General features: G+C 50.1%; 1 protein-coding gene across 1 annotated transcript in view; it reads right to left on the reverse strand.

Moving 5' to 3' along the window:
- Window positions 1–15997, reverse strand: part of FANCM (Fanconi anemia complementation group M) — a 55210-nt gene that overhangs the window by 6963 nt on the left and 32250 nt on the right. The window contains exons 13-18 of the mRNA XM_017738813.1: window positions 12446–12603; window positions 11751–11903; window positions 1881–3783; window positions 1147–1226; window positions 978–1046; window positions 331–453 (exon numbers count right to left, since the gene is read on the reverse strand). Of these exons, the coding sequence (XP_017594302.1) occupies window positions 331–453; window positions 978–1046; window positions 1147–1226; window positions 1881–3783; window positions 11751–11903; window positions 12446–12603 (2486 nt within the window). The remainder of the gene's footprint in view (window positions 1–330; window positions 454–977; window positions 1047–1146; window positions 1227–1880; window positions 3784–11750; window positions 11904–12445; window positions 12604–15997) is intronic.

Genomic DNA, 15997 nt, shown 5'->3' on the forward strand with positions numbered 1-15997 from the left:
TAATAATAATAATAGTTGTTATTATTATTATTTCTTCTCCTGGACAGGACCCTGAGCTCCCAGGCTGAATCCTCTCTGGGCATCTCTGGAGTTGCCCTCTGAGTTGCTCTTTGTCCTCACAGCTGTCACCAGGCCCTGCAGACCCCTCTGCCACCCAGAGGGTGCAGATCTTTCTCCAGCATTCCAAGGTTCCAGCTCCAATGTTTGCCATGAGCTGGTGTGGGAGAGCTGAGCCTCTGGAAGCCTCCCCAGCACAGAGCTGCGTGTCCACCTTCCAGCTGCACTCCCAGCTGCTCCCAGCCTGAACTGGTGTCCCAGGATGTCACACACCTTGGCTGTCACGCAGCTCCTGCCCCGCTGCCGCTTGGCTCCTCCCTGCTGGGGCCTGGCCCAGGCTCTGGAGTGGCTCCTGCCCCGCTGGAAATCCCCACTGTCCTCACTGGACGTGTCCGACTGGAACAGGGAACACACAGAGTGAGCAAGGGCACAGCGAGGAATAATTCCATTAAAGGCTCTGAATCCCAGACTGCTGTGGGTGGGAAGGGACCTCAAAGCTCCTCCAGTGCCACCCCTGCCATGGGCAGGGACACCTCCCACTAACAGCACAGAAAAATGGGGTTTGGAAGGAAAATCAGGCAAAACGGGACATGAATTTGCTTCTTTTGGTTCAAAGCTTTGTGCAGGAAGGTTATTTTACTCTTCCTGGCTGGTACAAAATTTCACTGCCAAACAACAACTCCAAAGTCATCAAAGCCCCTGGATCCCTGGCAGTGCCCAAGGCCAGGCTGGACATTGGGGCTGGGAGCAGCCTGGGACAGTGGGAGGTGCCCCTGCCATGGCAGGGGTGGGATGGGTGGGATTTAAGGTCCCTCCAGCCCAAACCATTCTGGGATTGTGGGATCTCTGGGGAGCCTGGGGAGGGACTGAAGGGGAGCGGGAATGGGTTCCCATTATTTCTCCCCGCTTCCATTGCTGACCACGCTCGGGGGGCGCCGGCGTTTCCTGGTGAGCCGAGCTGGACACTCCGAGTCACTCTGATCCATCCCCTGTGGGAACAGAACGGACGTCAGTGCACACAGCGTTTGCGTTTCGCTGGTTTAAGTGTCATTCTGCTCTCTTGTCTATTTTCTTTCCCTTAAGACTCACATCAGGAGACTTCAAAACATTCTTTTTTATCCTGTTTTTCCTCTGGAAAACGATCTCTTCCTCACTGTCACTGCTGGCTCCTGCAGAAAGCAGAGTAAACAACATTCACCAGAATTGCACAGTTCCCAACACAATTTTGTTCTAAGTGAGCAATCAAAGCGTGCCTCTCTCAGAAAAGCACCTCCAAAGGAGATTATTTATTGATCTACAGGGTGAATATTGTTCTCTGCAGCCTTGGTAATGGAAAGAGATAATCTCCCACTGGGATGGACAATAAATCCTGCTTCCCTGGAGAGTCCCGGGGGGAAAGTGATTACCCCAGGCAGCACAAAGGCAGAAAAAGGCAAGGGAAGCAGGAAACCAAGAGAAGAAGCTGTTAAAAGTTGATTGAGCAAGAGTCAGAGTTGTGGCAGCACTTTGTGACACAAATCCCTGTGACAGCACCAAGTGGGGCCTACAAATGGTCACTGCCTGAGAGGCCACGGGGCTGCTCCAGGGCTGGAGACCCTCTGGAGCCAGGCTGGGAGGGCTGGGGGGGCGCACCAGGGGGGGGACATGGAGGGACAGGAGCCAGGGAACGTCCCCTCACGGACCCAGCTTCCAGCACACAGCCACTATTCCCCTTCCTTCCAATCTTCCCACCCCAGTCATAAAACCCAGGTGAGGATCCAAAAGATACTGGATCCTGTTCCCTAACTGTGAAAGTCCAACACCTGTCCCACCAAAATCCCTACCTGCAGCAGGAGCCACACGGGATCCACGGAGCTTGGTGTTTTCCAGGCCTTCTGTCCTTCCTGAAGGGGAATCCATGGCTGAGCTCCCAAAGTTCTGCCTCCCTGGGCTTTTTTGGACTTGATCTACAGGAGGAACCTCTGGGATTTGCTCCCTGGCATTCGAGAAGACTTTCATAGGAATTCTTTTGACAGCTTTGATATCCACACCCTTCCTACTTGTTGGGGTCAGAAGTGCTGAAGGCAAAGGTCCAGGGGGTTCCCTTCCCATTCTGCTGCCCCCTGACTTCAGGAGAGGCCCTGCAGCAGGAGCCTCTGTCCCTTCCCTGCCACTCCTGCCCCTGCTCTGGAATGACATCGGTGTGGACACGTCCCTTCTCCGGAGCCTCCTGCAGTCCCATCCAGGCGAGGTTTCCAGCCTGGAGCCATCACTCAGGGACATGTTTGCATCCTCAGTGGATTCAGCCCCGGGGGCACCGTTCAGTTTGGGGTTATCAGCATTCCTGGTCTCCTCAGAGGTTTCATCCCCGCTCTCCTCGATGGAGAAGCCCAGGTCGAAGGTCACGGAGAACAGTTCCTGGGAGCAGTCGTAGGGATCCTCCTTCTCCAGGCACTGCTGGGCCACTCCTGATGTTCCCATGGATTCCCTGCTGCCGGGCTGCTCCCTGCAGGGCTGGGCGGGGGTCACACTCGGGAACTCCCTGCCGGGCTCTCCATCCATCCCAGCGATGCTCCCAGCTGGACCTGCCCTGGCTGCAGGCTCAGGGCTCAGGGAGCTGCCCTCGCCCGTGTCCTCACCAGCCTCATCCTCAAACAGATGGAGACTCTGCTCCTCGCCAGGAACCACAGCCTCGTGCTCAAGGGCAGCCTCTCCCGTGTCCTTGGGAACAAAGGGCTCCTTTGCAGGGCCGTTTGTCAGGAGCTGGTTCATGCTGGGAATGTTGTTTGGGATTTCAGGGAATTCCTCGGTGTCAAACAGGCCATCGAAGCTGTCGTCCCAGAGCTGCTCCTCCTCATCCACAGCAGCCTTGGGAGGTGGCACAGTTTTGGACCAACGGGGACTTTCTGAGGCACAGAATTCCCTGGGGACTCTCACTTTGGGATTCTCCAGGAGCAGCAGTGCAGGATCAGTTTTTGGGGATGCGAGGGAGATGCTGCCCTGCAGTGTCTCTGAGTGACCATCGGGGAGAACTTTTGGGGAAGGAGATGTTGTTCCTTCACTTCTCATCGCGCTCTCCAAGCCCTCCAGTTTATCCCCAGAGGGAGGGGACTGGGATAAAAGCCTTTGCACCTGGGAGAATGCTTGTTCCAGCCCCGGGGGCTCCTGGGGCCGTCCCACGAGCGGGAATGAATCCCTGCAGGATTCGGGGAGGTAGAACAGGTCCGAGGCCACAGGAGAGGTCTCATAACCCGAATCCGTGTGGATCCACCCCAGGGATCTACAGGCTTTACCTGCAGGGCTGTTTCCCTGGGCTGCTGGACTCGCAGGGGTTTCAGTGCCTTCGCCGTGGTCACACAGGTCAATAAATGCATTTAAATCAAATGTCACCTCCAGCCCCTCGTCCCTGTCACTGCCCAGGTCAGAGTGCCCAGCCAGAGCAAGCCTTGCTCCTGAGGGAGAAGCCGAAGGATCCCGAGGTAACACAGGCACATCCTCACTGAGTCCAGCAGCTCTTCTGGGAGCCTTGGGTTTGGTTATTTTAAAGGTGGCAAAGAACTCGCTCCCATTATCACCTCTATCAGGTGAGAGTGGTTTTGGTTTCGATTTTGCCAGGTCTTTCCTGGAGCTGCGACCTCTCTGCTCGCAGGGGTGGTTGGCCGTGGAGAGATGCTTTTGATTCCCGGGAATATGCACATCTTCCATCCGTAAGTGGGGCCGGAGCTCCCGCTCATAGCTGCAGTCTCCCTGGGGACACAGGGCAGTGGTTACCAGACACGAACCCAGGCGCCCCGGGGCTGCTCACAGCCAGGTTCACAGCAAGGGACAAAGGTTTTGTTCTCCTAAAGAACTTCCCACAGACTCTGAATTAACTTTTCGTGGGTGTCTATAAAGCCCTGTTAGAAAGGCAAGCAGAAGCACAGTGCACCTGGACACGTGGGATCTGAGCAGAAGGAACAATCATTTTTTGGCAGTTCAGGCAGATGGATCCCTGAACTCCTTCACCCCTGAAATTACACGAGGTACCTTTATGGAATAGAGAGTGAGAAAAATGACTGTGACAATCAGAGATGGGCTTGTCTGGAGGTATTTCTGGAAGCAGGATCCAAAGCCACCTTCCAGGAATTTGAAGACTGATCCCAAACAGGGTTGGGGATCCTCTCTGGTTGCAGCAGGCAAAGCAAACTGTGCAGTGATAACAGATTTTGTCATGAATCATCAGCATCGTTTCAACACCGATTTCACACACACACTGATGCTTAGACCATCCATTTGTAATGGCATCCAAAGAAACTCCAAGTCTGGATTTTTAGTTAAAGGTCACCCAGACTACACCAGCTGCCTTAGGAGAAGGATTAATAAAAACAGTGAGGAAAGGAATTATCATGAGAGGGTTAAAGGATGATTTTGATCTGGCAGGTTCCAAATTACTCCTTTCCCTCAAGCCTGGTCAAAACACAGACTCAAGACATGGGATTCTTTGTCTGAAATCCAAGAGGAACGACAAACCCGGGTCCAGCTCCCTCCCCAGGTGTCAGCTGAGGAGGGGAACACTGGGCTGATGATAACAGGGCTGATAAGGGTCTGTTTGGGTTTATCTAAGGAACAACTGCCCTTGCACAAGGACTCAATTCAAGCATTTCAGCTTTACACAAACGAGACAGAAATTAAATGGATTAAGGATTAGTTAATGAGCTGCCAAACCACTGAACACTGGTGAAACAGGAGGAGGTGCTGCCCCTGCCCACCCCACACAGTTCTGAGAGCGCAGCGCTGATCAGGCTCGGCCTAATATTGTCCTGTGACCCAAAATTAACCAAAGTACAACCCCCAAACCTCGAAACCTCATCAAAGTACAACCCCCAAACCTCCAAACCCCAAAGCACAACCCCCCAAAACCTCCAAACCCCATCAAAGTACAACCCCCAAAACCTCCAAACCTCATCAAAGTACAACCCCCAAACCTCCAAACCCCAAAGTACAACCCCCCAAAACCTCCAAACCCCATCAAAGTACAACCCCAAAACCTCCAAACCCCAAAGTACAACCCCCCAAAACCTCCAGACCCAAATCCCATCAAAGTACAACCCCCAAACCTAAAACTAACCAAACAACAAACCCCCCAAAACTCAAAACCAATCAAACTACAATCCCTAAAGCCCACAAACCCCAAACTCATCAAACTACAAACCTCAAACCTACAAATCTCAAACTCCTCAAACTACAACCCCAAAACCTACAAACTCAAAACCAAACTACAACCCCTAAACCCTACCAATCCAAACCCAATCAAACTACAATCCTCAAAACCTCCAAACCCCAAAGTCAAACTACAACCCTCAAATCCAATCAAAATACAACTCCCAAAAGCTACAATCCCAAACCCAAACAAAACACAACCTCCAAAACTTACAAACTCAAAACTCAAACTACAACCCTCAAAACCTCCAAAACCCAAACTCAAGCTACGACCCCCAAAACCAAAATACAACCCTCCCAAGCCTCCAAATACAAAACCACTCAAGCTACAACCCCCAAAACCTACAACCCCCAAACGAATCAAGTTTCCCAGAGCAGCTGGGGCTGCCCCTGGATCCCTGGCAGTGCCCAAGGCCAGGCTGGACATTGGGGCTGGGAGCAGCCTGGGACAGTGGGAGGTGTCCCTGCCCACGGCAGGGGTGGCACTGGGATGGGATTTAAGGTCCTTCCCTCCCAAACCATTCCGGGATTGTGGGATTCTCCCCCAGCAAACAGGATCAGGGAGGAGTTTTCCCAGGAATGTCCCCAGGCCCCTCCACATTCCCTCTGACTGTGCTCTGACGGAGAACAGCCCCACTGCAGCCTGGCAGCGCTGCTGGGGCCAAATTTAGCATCTAGGCCAAAGCTCAGTAACCTCATTTGGGGCTCCCAGGGTTATGTAACTGCTCCACTTCCCGGGGCCACTCCAAACACTTTCTCCAGAACAAAACGCTGTGTCCCAGCCAGGGCAGCTAATGCTGAGCCAGTGAAAGGGCAGATTTGGAATTATCACATTTTGGCCTGGACGTACCCAACTTGTGGAACCTTAAATTACCTGCTCAGCTCCCCTCTAACCCAGAGGGTTCCAGGGTGTACCAGCTCCTCGGAAAATAGGTCAGGAGCAGGAAAACAGCATCCCTCTGAGATTATTGCATTCAATCAATGACCCTGCCTGGAACCACTGATTCACTTTATAAAACAAAATATGTTTTAATATAGAAAATAGAAGCAGAAAAGTAAACTTAGGATATTAAACTTTTCACTTTTAGTATATAAATATATGTGTATTTATATAAAATATACACCCATTCTGTTTCCCAGTACTTCAATTTAAGGCATCAAGTACCAAAATTGAAATTACCCCCTCTCTCCTCATAAGCTGCTTTGGGTGCACATTTTCTAACAAGATTCATCTGCCTGATGAAACCCCAGTGATGTTGTTATTTGGAAATTAAAGATAAATCTGTAGACAGCTATAGTGTGGATTTTTAACAATTAAAACTCCTTTAATTGAAAGCCTGAGTGAAACCACGCAGAATTCCCCCTTTGGGGTGGTCTGGCCAAGCCAATGCTGCTCCTCAGACCCTCCCAGCCACCCCATTCCCCCTCTCCTCTCCAGGGGCTTGGAACAGCTTTAAGCTCCTTCCCAACCCAAACCATTCTGTGATTCCAGGAATTTTTTCTGATCATCTTTTACATCTTTTACCAAAACTCCTGTTTTGCTGCAGCACAAATGGTCACTTCCCAAAGCACTCCCAAACCTGGTGCCCTGTGACTGCCCTGCTCCTCACCCTCAGCTCAGAACAGCCCTGTACTCATTATCCCTTCCAGGAACTGGTTAATGAGCAGAGTAATCAATCCCTGTTCCATGATTGCTCCATTTCCAGAACGCACTTCAGGGGAAGAACAACTTTTTTTCTGGAGGTTTAAGTGTATTCCATGAGAAGATCTTTAAAAATGTATTTAGTTGAGTCATGGAAGAAGCCTGAGGGACACAGAAACCCCCATTTCCTTCTCCCAAACTGTGATCATTCTCTCCCTAATGGCATCACATTATTGATGCACCTGCTCATTCTGTTGGGTTTTGCTGTCTGCTACCCAATAAAACCAGAAAGTTTGATTGAAAAGAAAGATTGTTACAAACACAGGGTGTCTGCCCTGGCAAACACAGGAACTGGCAGCATTAAAGAGGCTGAAGAGGTGAATGTTCAACAGCATCAGGAGATAAATCTGGGTGCCCAGAGCAGCTGGGGCTGCCCCTGGATCCCTGGCAGTGCCCAAGGCCAGGCTGGACATTGGGGCTGGGATTTAGGGTCTATTGGTGCCTATCCTCAGCGCTTTCACCCCATCTGAGCTCTTGTTAAAGAGAGATGGGACTATGCAATTACACAGGATTTATTGCTTAAAATAACACATAAAGCAGCAGTCTCGAGGCGTGAGGTTTGCACTACGTTGGAGTAATGGCCGATAGTCACAAGGCAAAGGGCTACACTGCAATTTATAACTTTCTAATCCAATAGACACTTAAAAGGAAACTTTGTTTTGACTTTGTGACCCATCACCTGTGGAACTTCTCACCGCAGTGCGGTTGTGTCTTACCCAATAGCCTGTCATGTCACATCCACACGGAGACCACCTCTACAACATCTGAATTCTTAACCTATAAAATCACATTATTATACTCAAAACCCTTCACCATAGCACCCAGTGCATATTTTTACTTTTAACTATAAAAAACACAGGTTTGTAGTTCTCTTGCTTAAAGTCAGTAAATCTCTGTCAATTATGCCTGACCTGTTCCCTTCCAGGGCTGTAAATCAAACCCACCCCTAACTGCAGGAGTCTTTACTCCTGTGTTTCCCACAAAGGTCCCTCCAACCCAAACCATTCCAGGATTCCATGATAACAATCCCATTTACTGAGAACATGCCCTGCCCCTGCTTGGGTACCCCTGTTCTCTCTGAGTTTAGTGTTGGGAAGGCAGAGCTGGAAGCTGAGGGTGTGGATTCATGGAATGGCTGGGCTTGGAAGGACCTGCAGGACCATCCAGTCCCGCTCCCAAATCACTGGGACTTCTCTGTTCTCACTGGGAGCACAAACCCAGCGCCAGGAAAAGCACAAAGCACCTGCAGTTCCAGCTCTGAACAACCCAGCCCTGCTCTCAGTTAATGCTTGGTCCCAAATCGTTTGGCAACAAGACCAGAACAATCAGTATAAAGGAACTGAGATTTTGGGGCTCCCTGGCACGTCACCCTCCAAAACCAACCCCAAACTCCTTCCACCTTCTCTGAAATCAGAGGTTTTGACACATCTCAGAAGAGGATTTTAATCAGAGAGAAGTTACTGGCAATGAGGATCTAAAAAACCCAGATAAAACCATTTCATTGTCCTTACTTGAACCATTTTTCACTTTGCATTCAGGGTCTCCTGAGAAAAAAGGTCCAGCTGGCTGAAAACACCGAATTTCTCCCCAAAACATGTCTGATTTAAGGCTCCAAAAGCATGGGAAGGCTTTTCAGGTTCACTGGGATTCTGGGGTGTCCTGGGAATGGCTTCCCTGCTGTCAGGGAGTTCATCTGGAGCATCCCCTGGGGCACCCAGACAGATGATAAATGACAGCTGATTTCAGGGCCACTGGTTCCAGAGTCATCCCAGGGTTAGGAGATGCTTCCCTCCCAAGGTGTTTGGAGTCAGAGGGTGAAAAACGGAGACAATCCCAATTTGGGGATTTATTTTGTTTTTTGTGTGAAAAGCTGCGAGTTCACACTGCCAGCTTGGAAGCGGGAAAGGTGCAGAGTTCCCCTCCCACTCTGGACACGGAAATGAAGCATTCCTCATCTCCTAAGGAACAACAAAGCACCAGCACTGCCCTGCTCCCCCCAGAAACCCGCACAAACATCATCCCCACAAAAAGGATTACTCTGCCTGACCTTATTTCCAAACAGCACAGTTTAATTTGCAAAAAAATGCTTAAAAGAGATTGAATTATTTTGCAGAAGGACAACTCGATTTGTTCCCATGTTGCACCCAAAATCCCCTGGGGAGTAAATCCCCCCATGTGCCCATAGGCATTGCTGCAGCAATAAAGCCCCCGGGGCATTAAAGACTTTGCTGGATGTGCCTTTTGAGGGGTCATATTTAGGGCTTCTTTGACTTTTTGATTTCCTTTTGACTGGGCCAACTTCTTCTCTAAGATTTTAAGAGCATGTAAATATAATATGATTTTTTGCCAACCATTTTCACTTCATCTAGTTAAAAAAAAAGCCTTTAAATTGACTTTTTTTAAGCTATTGTACAAAATACAAATTTCTTGAATCACTGAGTGAGTACAAGGAAAGGAAAGCCACACATCAATGAATTTCTTCTCTAACAGGAAAGAAAAGACCCAAAAACCCCCCACAAATACCTCTTGTGCAGGCTTGTAGTAAGTCATGACAAATCTCTGAATGAAATTGATAATTGATCAGAAATTTCCAGATCATTTGGCTATTCACAGTAAAACAATGATTTGCTTGATTTTATATTTTACCCCCCAGCAAGAAACTAATCAATTAAACCATGGTTTGAGGTTCCCTCTCTCGGGTATTTAAGGAAAGAGCTTTGACCTGTATTGGTCTTAAACCCCTCTGTTAATTAAGCACCGTAAACGAACGTCAGCCAGATCAGCTGGGTGTATTTAGCCATGGAATATTTATAGCAGGAGCCTGGATGCACAGCACATCCACGGAAACCATTCCATCAGAGGATCATGGAATGGTTGGAAAGGACCTTAAATCCCATCCCATCCCATCCCATCCCAGCCCTGCCATGGGCAGGGACACCTCCCACTGTCCCAGGCTGCTCCCAGCCCCAATGTCCAGCCTGGCCTTGGGCACTGCCAGGGATCCAGGGGCAGCCACAGCTGCTCTGGCAATTCCCGCCCAGCTCCCCCCCACCCTCATATCCAGGAATTCCCCCCCCGCCCCTCCCCCCCCCCCCAGCCAGCAATCCCCAATTCCCAACCCCCCATCCAGCCCTGCCCTCTGGCACTGGGAAGCCATTCCCTGGCTCCTGTCCCTCCAGGCCTTGTCTCCAGTCCCTCTCCAGCTCTCCTGGAGCCCCTTCAGGCCCTGCAAGGGGCTCGGAGCTCTACCAGGTCCCTTCTCTTCTCCAGGTGAAGATTTTGGTGCGTTCCAGTGGGAACATACCCTGCCTTGGGAACACTGCCAGCCCCTTTCAGGGAAGGCAAGGAGGACTTCAGGGAATGTTAATGAAACTCTCACACAAGAGCTCAGTGTCAGAGCTGACAGATCAAGATGAGATCAGGACAAAGTTGCATCTTCCCTTTCTGTGGAACAGTCTCGGCGTAGTTTTGGTGTCCTTGGCCTGGCACCAACTGGTTCAGTATGAAAAGGAGCCCAAGAACCTCTGAAGTTTGAAACCCTGGAGTCGGTGCCAGTGCTTTGTCACTCCCCAGGAGGCTCCAGAGGGTGAGTGCTGGGCCTTGTGTCAGCTCTGGTGCTGCTGGAGGCGCTTTGGGCGCAGCAGGGACAGCCAGGGAGGATCCCTCCTCCCAACGAGGGAGCTCCGCAGCCCCACCTCGGCCTGGCTAACACACTCTGGAGAGGCTGGAAGCCACCCCACCTGCAACTCCCACAGAGGAGCACAAGGGGAGCTGAGGGCGCTCAGCCTGGAGAAAGGGAGGCTCAGGGGGCACCTTCTGATTCTTGAACCATTTCTCTCCTCCTGACGTCCTTGCCCTGCCCATCCCTGCCCTCTCCCCGATCCCTCTCTCCCCCTGCACTGTGTCCTTGACCCCAGCTGGGGACAGGGACAGTCAGAGAAGTCAGAAATGTCTCTGGTGTGATGGAGAAGCTGATCTGAGCTGGGCAGGGCTGTTCACAGCCTCCCTTCCACCCTCTCCTAGCAAGGAGCACAACTACAATGTCTCCATTCTCCTCCTCGATTAGTTCTGGTATTATTCAGGAAACTCTGGCAGCTTAGCAACAGATTCTGATGACCTAAAAAACTTCCACGTGCTGGAAGGGACGTGGGGAGCTCAGCTGGAGGGGAAAAATCATGTGGTGAACCACTGAAGCCGCCATCCACCTCTACACCCACTTCCTTGTGCCTTCCATACGGATCTCTCTATCCATCCCTGCCAGAAAACAGAGTTCCCGTCTCCCAAGCTATTTCCATCCGTGTTTGTTTGGCTCAGCTCCCCTTATCCCTTAACCCTTAGGAACAATTCTCTTTTCAGTTCAAAAAAAACAAACCCAAAAAGCTTTAAACAAAAAACGAATGCCCTAAAACACGCAATGTGCTCCTGCATGACTTTTCTGGGATGATTTTGATGTGCACACGATACCAAACTCTTCCCTACTCCTGGAACAACTCTGATCTCCCTGCTGGTGGCTTTGCTCTTTGACACTTGTAGCTCTTGTATTTAATGTCATTCTGTCACAAACTGATACTGGAATCCATAAAAAAAAGGCTGATTTAAGGGTGGGACTTTTTCCTGCGTAAGGAAACACGAAATATTTTTGAACAGTTTCTGTGGGAAGGATTAGGAATCACAGAATAGCAGAGAGAGACATTTTGAAACAAGGTTAAACACACACGATTCATTTCACAATTCTTTTCTTTTTTAATTTAATTGTTTTTAAACTATTCTAACTGTACATTCAGTTTAGAGCCAGCCAGAGGCAGCCCCTTACCTGCTGATGCCTCATCAGCTCCATCATTTCCATGGCAGCGATGAAGAGGTGACAACGATCCGAGTGATCCACCTGGGACGTGGGAAGGGGCTGGTTCTGCCAAAGGCTCCACTCAGACAAGGAGAGCTCCCGAGCTGCCCCCTCCTCGGGCTTCTGCAGTGGAAACAGGGAGGGGAAAGGAGATTTTCAGCAAGGAATTGTTTAGCAAAACTTCTCTGTCAGGGACAATGAATACTGACATGCAGAGAAGGATTTAAACTTCATCACACAGGTTTAAGTCTGGTCTAAAATAAAAACATCAGGAGCAAGCTGGGCTAGGGGAAGGTGGCTAGGTGTCCCTGCCCAGGGCAGGGGTGGAATGAGATGGGTTGAAGATCCCTTTAAACCCAAACCACCCTCTGCGGGACCCTGTGAATACAGCATCCTGCATGGAGCTCTTAAAAACAGGAGCAGAACTTAATGGATGCTGAGACTTCTTAATGTATTTTTAACTTGGGGTACGAACTTTTAACGTACAGACCAAACCTCAAAGACCCATTTCAAACATCTAGTTGCTAAATCCCTAACCTCAAAAACCCACATTTAAATCTCAAAAAGGCATTTTTATCACAAACTTCCTCCAAATCCAGAGTTAACTCTGTTGTTTTCAGCATCCTTCAGGCCCCGTGTCTCAGGAAACATTCCATGGAACTCACTGGTGTTTCTTCCAGGTTTTCTATGGTTTCAAACTGAACTTGAGGCAATACTGGTTCCTTTATTCCATCACTTTCCTTAATCCTGTAGAGTCTGTCCCATATTTCCAACTCCTCAGGTGACAAGGACCAGCTCTCATGGGAGTGCATTTGCTTTTGGCCTATGGGGGCAAGAACAAGGACAGGGAAACGTTACCTGCTTTGGGAAAAGGGATGCACAGAATAAATCCACCTGGTGTGGTGCCAGGCACAAGGAAAAATCATCTCTGTGCCACAGCCAAAACTGCAGAGAATCTGAAGCCAGGGACAAGAATCCCAAGAGTGTTAATGATTCATATGGATAAATACCTGTTAAACAGCTGCTTTGGGAAAGGGCATCATATGAGAACAGAGAGAGACAGATACAAATCATCACTGTCCCAAATAATGGCAAATCCCCTAAAGAGCCATGGGTGAGCAGTGATTCCAAAGAACCAGAGCTGAGGCTGTGAGTGCTTTCAGGCCAGCTGTGTGAAGCTTGGCGAAGAACACTGAAGGGAATTTGCCAGTGTCTGTGCAGACAGGATTTGGGGTGAGTCTGCAGCCCAGGCTCTTTTGGGAATTAATGCCACACAAGAGGAACCAGCCTGGGTCTCTCAATGCTCTCAAGCTCCAGCTGCCAGGGGCTGGGTCTGCACAGATCAAACCCTGAGAGTCCTGCTCGTGCTCAGGAAAACCTGGAAAAATGAACCAACACTGATGCTTTTAAGGCCATCGTGAAATGATCCCAGAAGATCAACACCACTGTGAAGTATTTCTGACTCAAGTGTAGGAGATGTCACATCCCTGAAGAGAGAACTCCCAGTCCAAGGACCTGGCAGAGAGGACAAAAGAGAGACCTGAAGGAAAAGGAAACTAACAATTCTCAGAGAAGCATTTGGAATCAGGGAATATCCTGAGTGGGAAGGGACCCACAGGGATCACAGAATCAGGGAATAGGATGAGTGGGAAAGGACCCACAGGGATCACAGAATCAGGGAATATCCTGAGTGGGAAAGGACCCACAGGGATCACAGAATCAGGGAATATCCTGAGTGGGAAGGGACCCACAGGGATCACAGAATCAGGGAATAGGATGAGTGGGAAAGGACCCACAGGGATCACAGAATCGGGGAATATCCTGAGTGGGAAGGGACCCACAGGGATCACAGAATCGGGGAATATCCTGAGTGGGAAGGGACCCACAGGGATCACAGAATCGGGGAATATCCTGAGTGGGAAGGGACCCACAGGGATCACAGAATCGGGGAATATCCTGAGTGGGAAGGGACCCACAAGGACCATCCAGTCCCACCCCTGTTCCTGCATAGACACCCCAACAATCCCCCCCTGTGCATGTTGCCCAAAGGCTCCTGGAGCGCTGGCAGCCTCGGGGCTGTGCCCATTCCCAGTTCCTGAGGAACTGTTGCCATCCAGACCCATCAGGGAGTGCTGAGAACAACAGATGACTTCAGCCCCATGTTCCAGCCCCGCTCTGTGGGACAGAGACAAGATGATCCCATGAGATCAGCCCCAGTGATCCATGGTGCAACCCTGCCAGGCAAGGAGCCCTGGAGCAGCTGGCAGAACTCAGGAACAGACGCTTCCCAGAGCTCTGGGTGTCCTGCTGGGGAGCACAGGGAGGATTGTGGCTGTCCAGAACATTTCCCCAACGTAAGGAAAGAGAGACATGACAAACATGACTGCTGCCTCCAGAGTGAGAGTACAGGGAGAACATTCCCATCCTCAGTGAGGCTGATAAGGATCCAGGGCTGGGAATCACCACGTCCTGCAGTCACTGGCACAGCCTCTCCCCTCCATGGGAAGCAGCTCGTGCTGTCTCATGGGGAATTATCCTCCAGAACACTCTGAGTTAGGGATGCCGTGTCCTACCAGGCACAAACACATCATCCACGTTATTTTCCCTGCTTTTCTCCAGAACCAAGGTATTTTCATTGTTCTTGAAGGGGGAAGAGAGCAAAAATTAGCCACTGGAAAGGCATGAAAACCCCACAGAGGATTAAACATAAAGCAGGTGTTGGTAGATTTTTAAAAAGTGAGTCCAAACCAATTATCATTGGGATAAAACCAGCAATTACAGAAATAACATGAAATTGTAAAATCAAACAAAGCCCACAGTTATTGACAACTCAAAATTGATCCATCTGGAAAGGAGAGAGTAGAGGAATTGTGGAGAACCAGCAGAAGAATTAAGAAAATGGGATTTCATCTGGACAAAAGCAAAAGGAATTACTGGGAGCTTGAAATGAGATTCAGCTCCCAGGAGCAACAATACCAACATGCTCCTCACTTCAGCAAACTCTTAAAAAAACCCCCAAACAAACAAAACCCAAAAATCAGAGAGAAAAAAGAAACTTAAAATACAAGAAATGATATAAGAGGCTGATGGAGGAAAGGGATTTTTTGCTGCACTTTTTGAAGGAGAGCTCTGAAAATGGAAGGACGCGCTTGGTTTATGATGGGGCAGCACAAGATATTGGATCCTTCTGGGACTGACAGACAAAATTTATGGAAGAGGTTTTGAAGTGAAAGCGGGGTGTAATATTAATAGAAACTGGATCAAATGAAGAAGAACAGGAAATGTGTATTTTTTCAGGTAATGAGTCGCAGGACCACAGGAAACAGCCTCAAGTTGTGCCAGGGAAGGTTCAGGTTGGACATTGGGAGGAATTTCTTCATGGAAAGGGTGGTCAGGCCTTGGAACTGCCCAGGGCAGAGGTGGAATCCCCATCCCTGGGGGGATTTCCATCCATCTGTGGATGTGGCACTTGGGGACATGGGGCAGTGTGGCCCTGGCAGTGCTGGGCAGTGGTTGGACTCGATGGGCTCAGAGGGGTCTTCCAACCTGAATGATTCCATGATTGTATTGATTTTACCTAGAAAACAAGGAGAATGCTTGAAATTCCTGTGATAATTCAGCCCACGATAGCTCAGTTCCTGCTGTGGAGAAACCTGAGGATGAACTGGAGCTCAACAACAAAGTGAGAGCAGAGGTAAGAACACACCCGGCCCACTCACTGCTGCCAGCTTTGCCCATTTCTTACCATGGGAACGGGCACTAAAATGGAGAGAAAATGCAAAGAAGTCAACTCCTTTCTTTGTCTTCTTTTGGAGCTTTATCCCGAGTGTCACTAAAATCAGGAGCAGCCCCTGGCTCACCCAGCAACGAAGGGGATTCAACACAGGGCTGGTGCTCAGGGACCTGCACAGGGCAGCCCTGGCTGCCAGGAGGGGCACTCGGCCCTGGCCACCTCTGGGGACTCAAGCCTGGCAACCTTCAGTAAATCAGCCCTGGCCACCTTGGGGACTCAACCCTGGCATCTTTGGCAGATCAATCCCAGCCTCCTTTGTCTACTCAACTCTGGTCACCCTCTGGGGACTCAGCCCTGGCCAGCTCCAGCAAATCAACCCTGGCCAGCTGGGGGACTCACCCCTGGCCACCTTGGGGACCCATTGCAGGCCCCTGTGGTGATGCAGAGCCCGCCCAGCCCTGGGGAGCTGCACCCACAGCTCACA

This window comes from Corvus brachyrhynchos, unplaced genomic scaffold, assembly GCF_000691975.1.
Source record: "Corvus brachyrhynchos isolate BGI_N302 unplaced genomic scaffold, ASM69197v1 scaffold245, whole genome shotgun sequence".
Lineage (NCBI taxonomy): Eukaryota > Metazoa > Chordata > Aves > Passeriformes > Corvidae > Corvus > Corvus brachyrhynchos.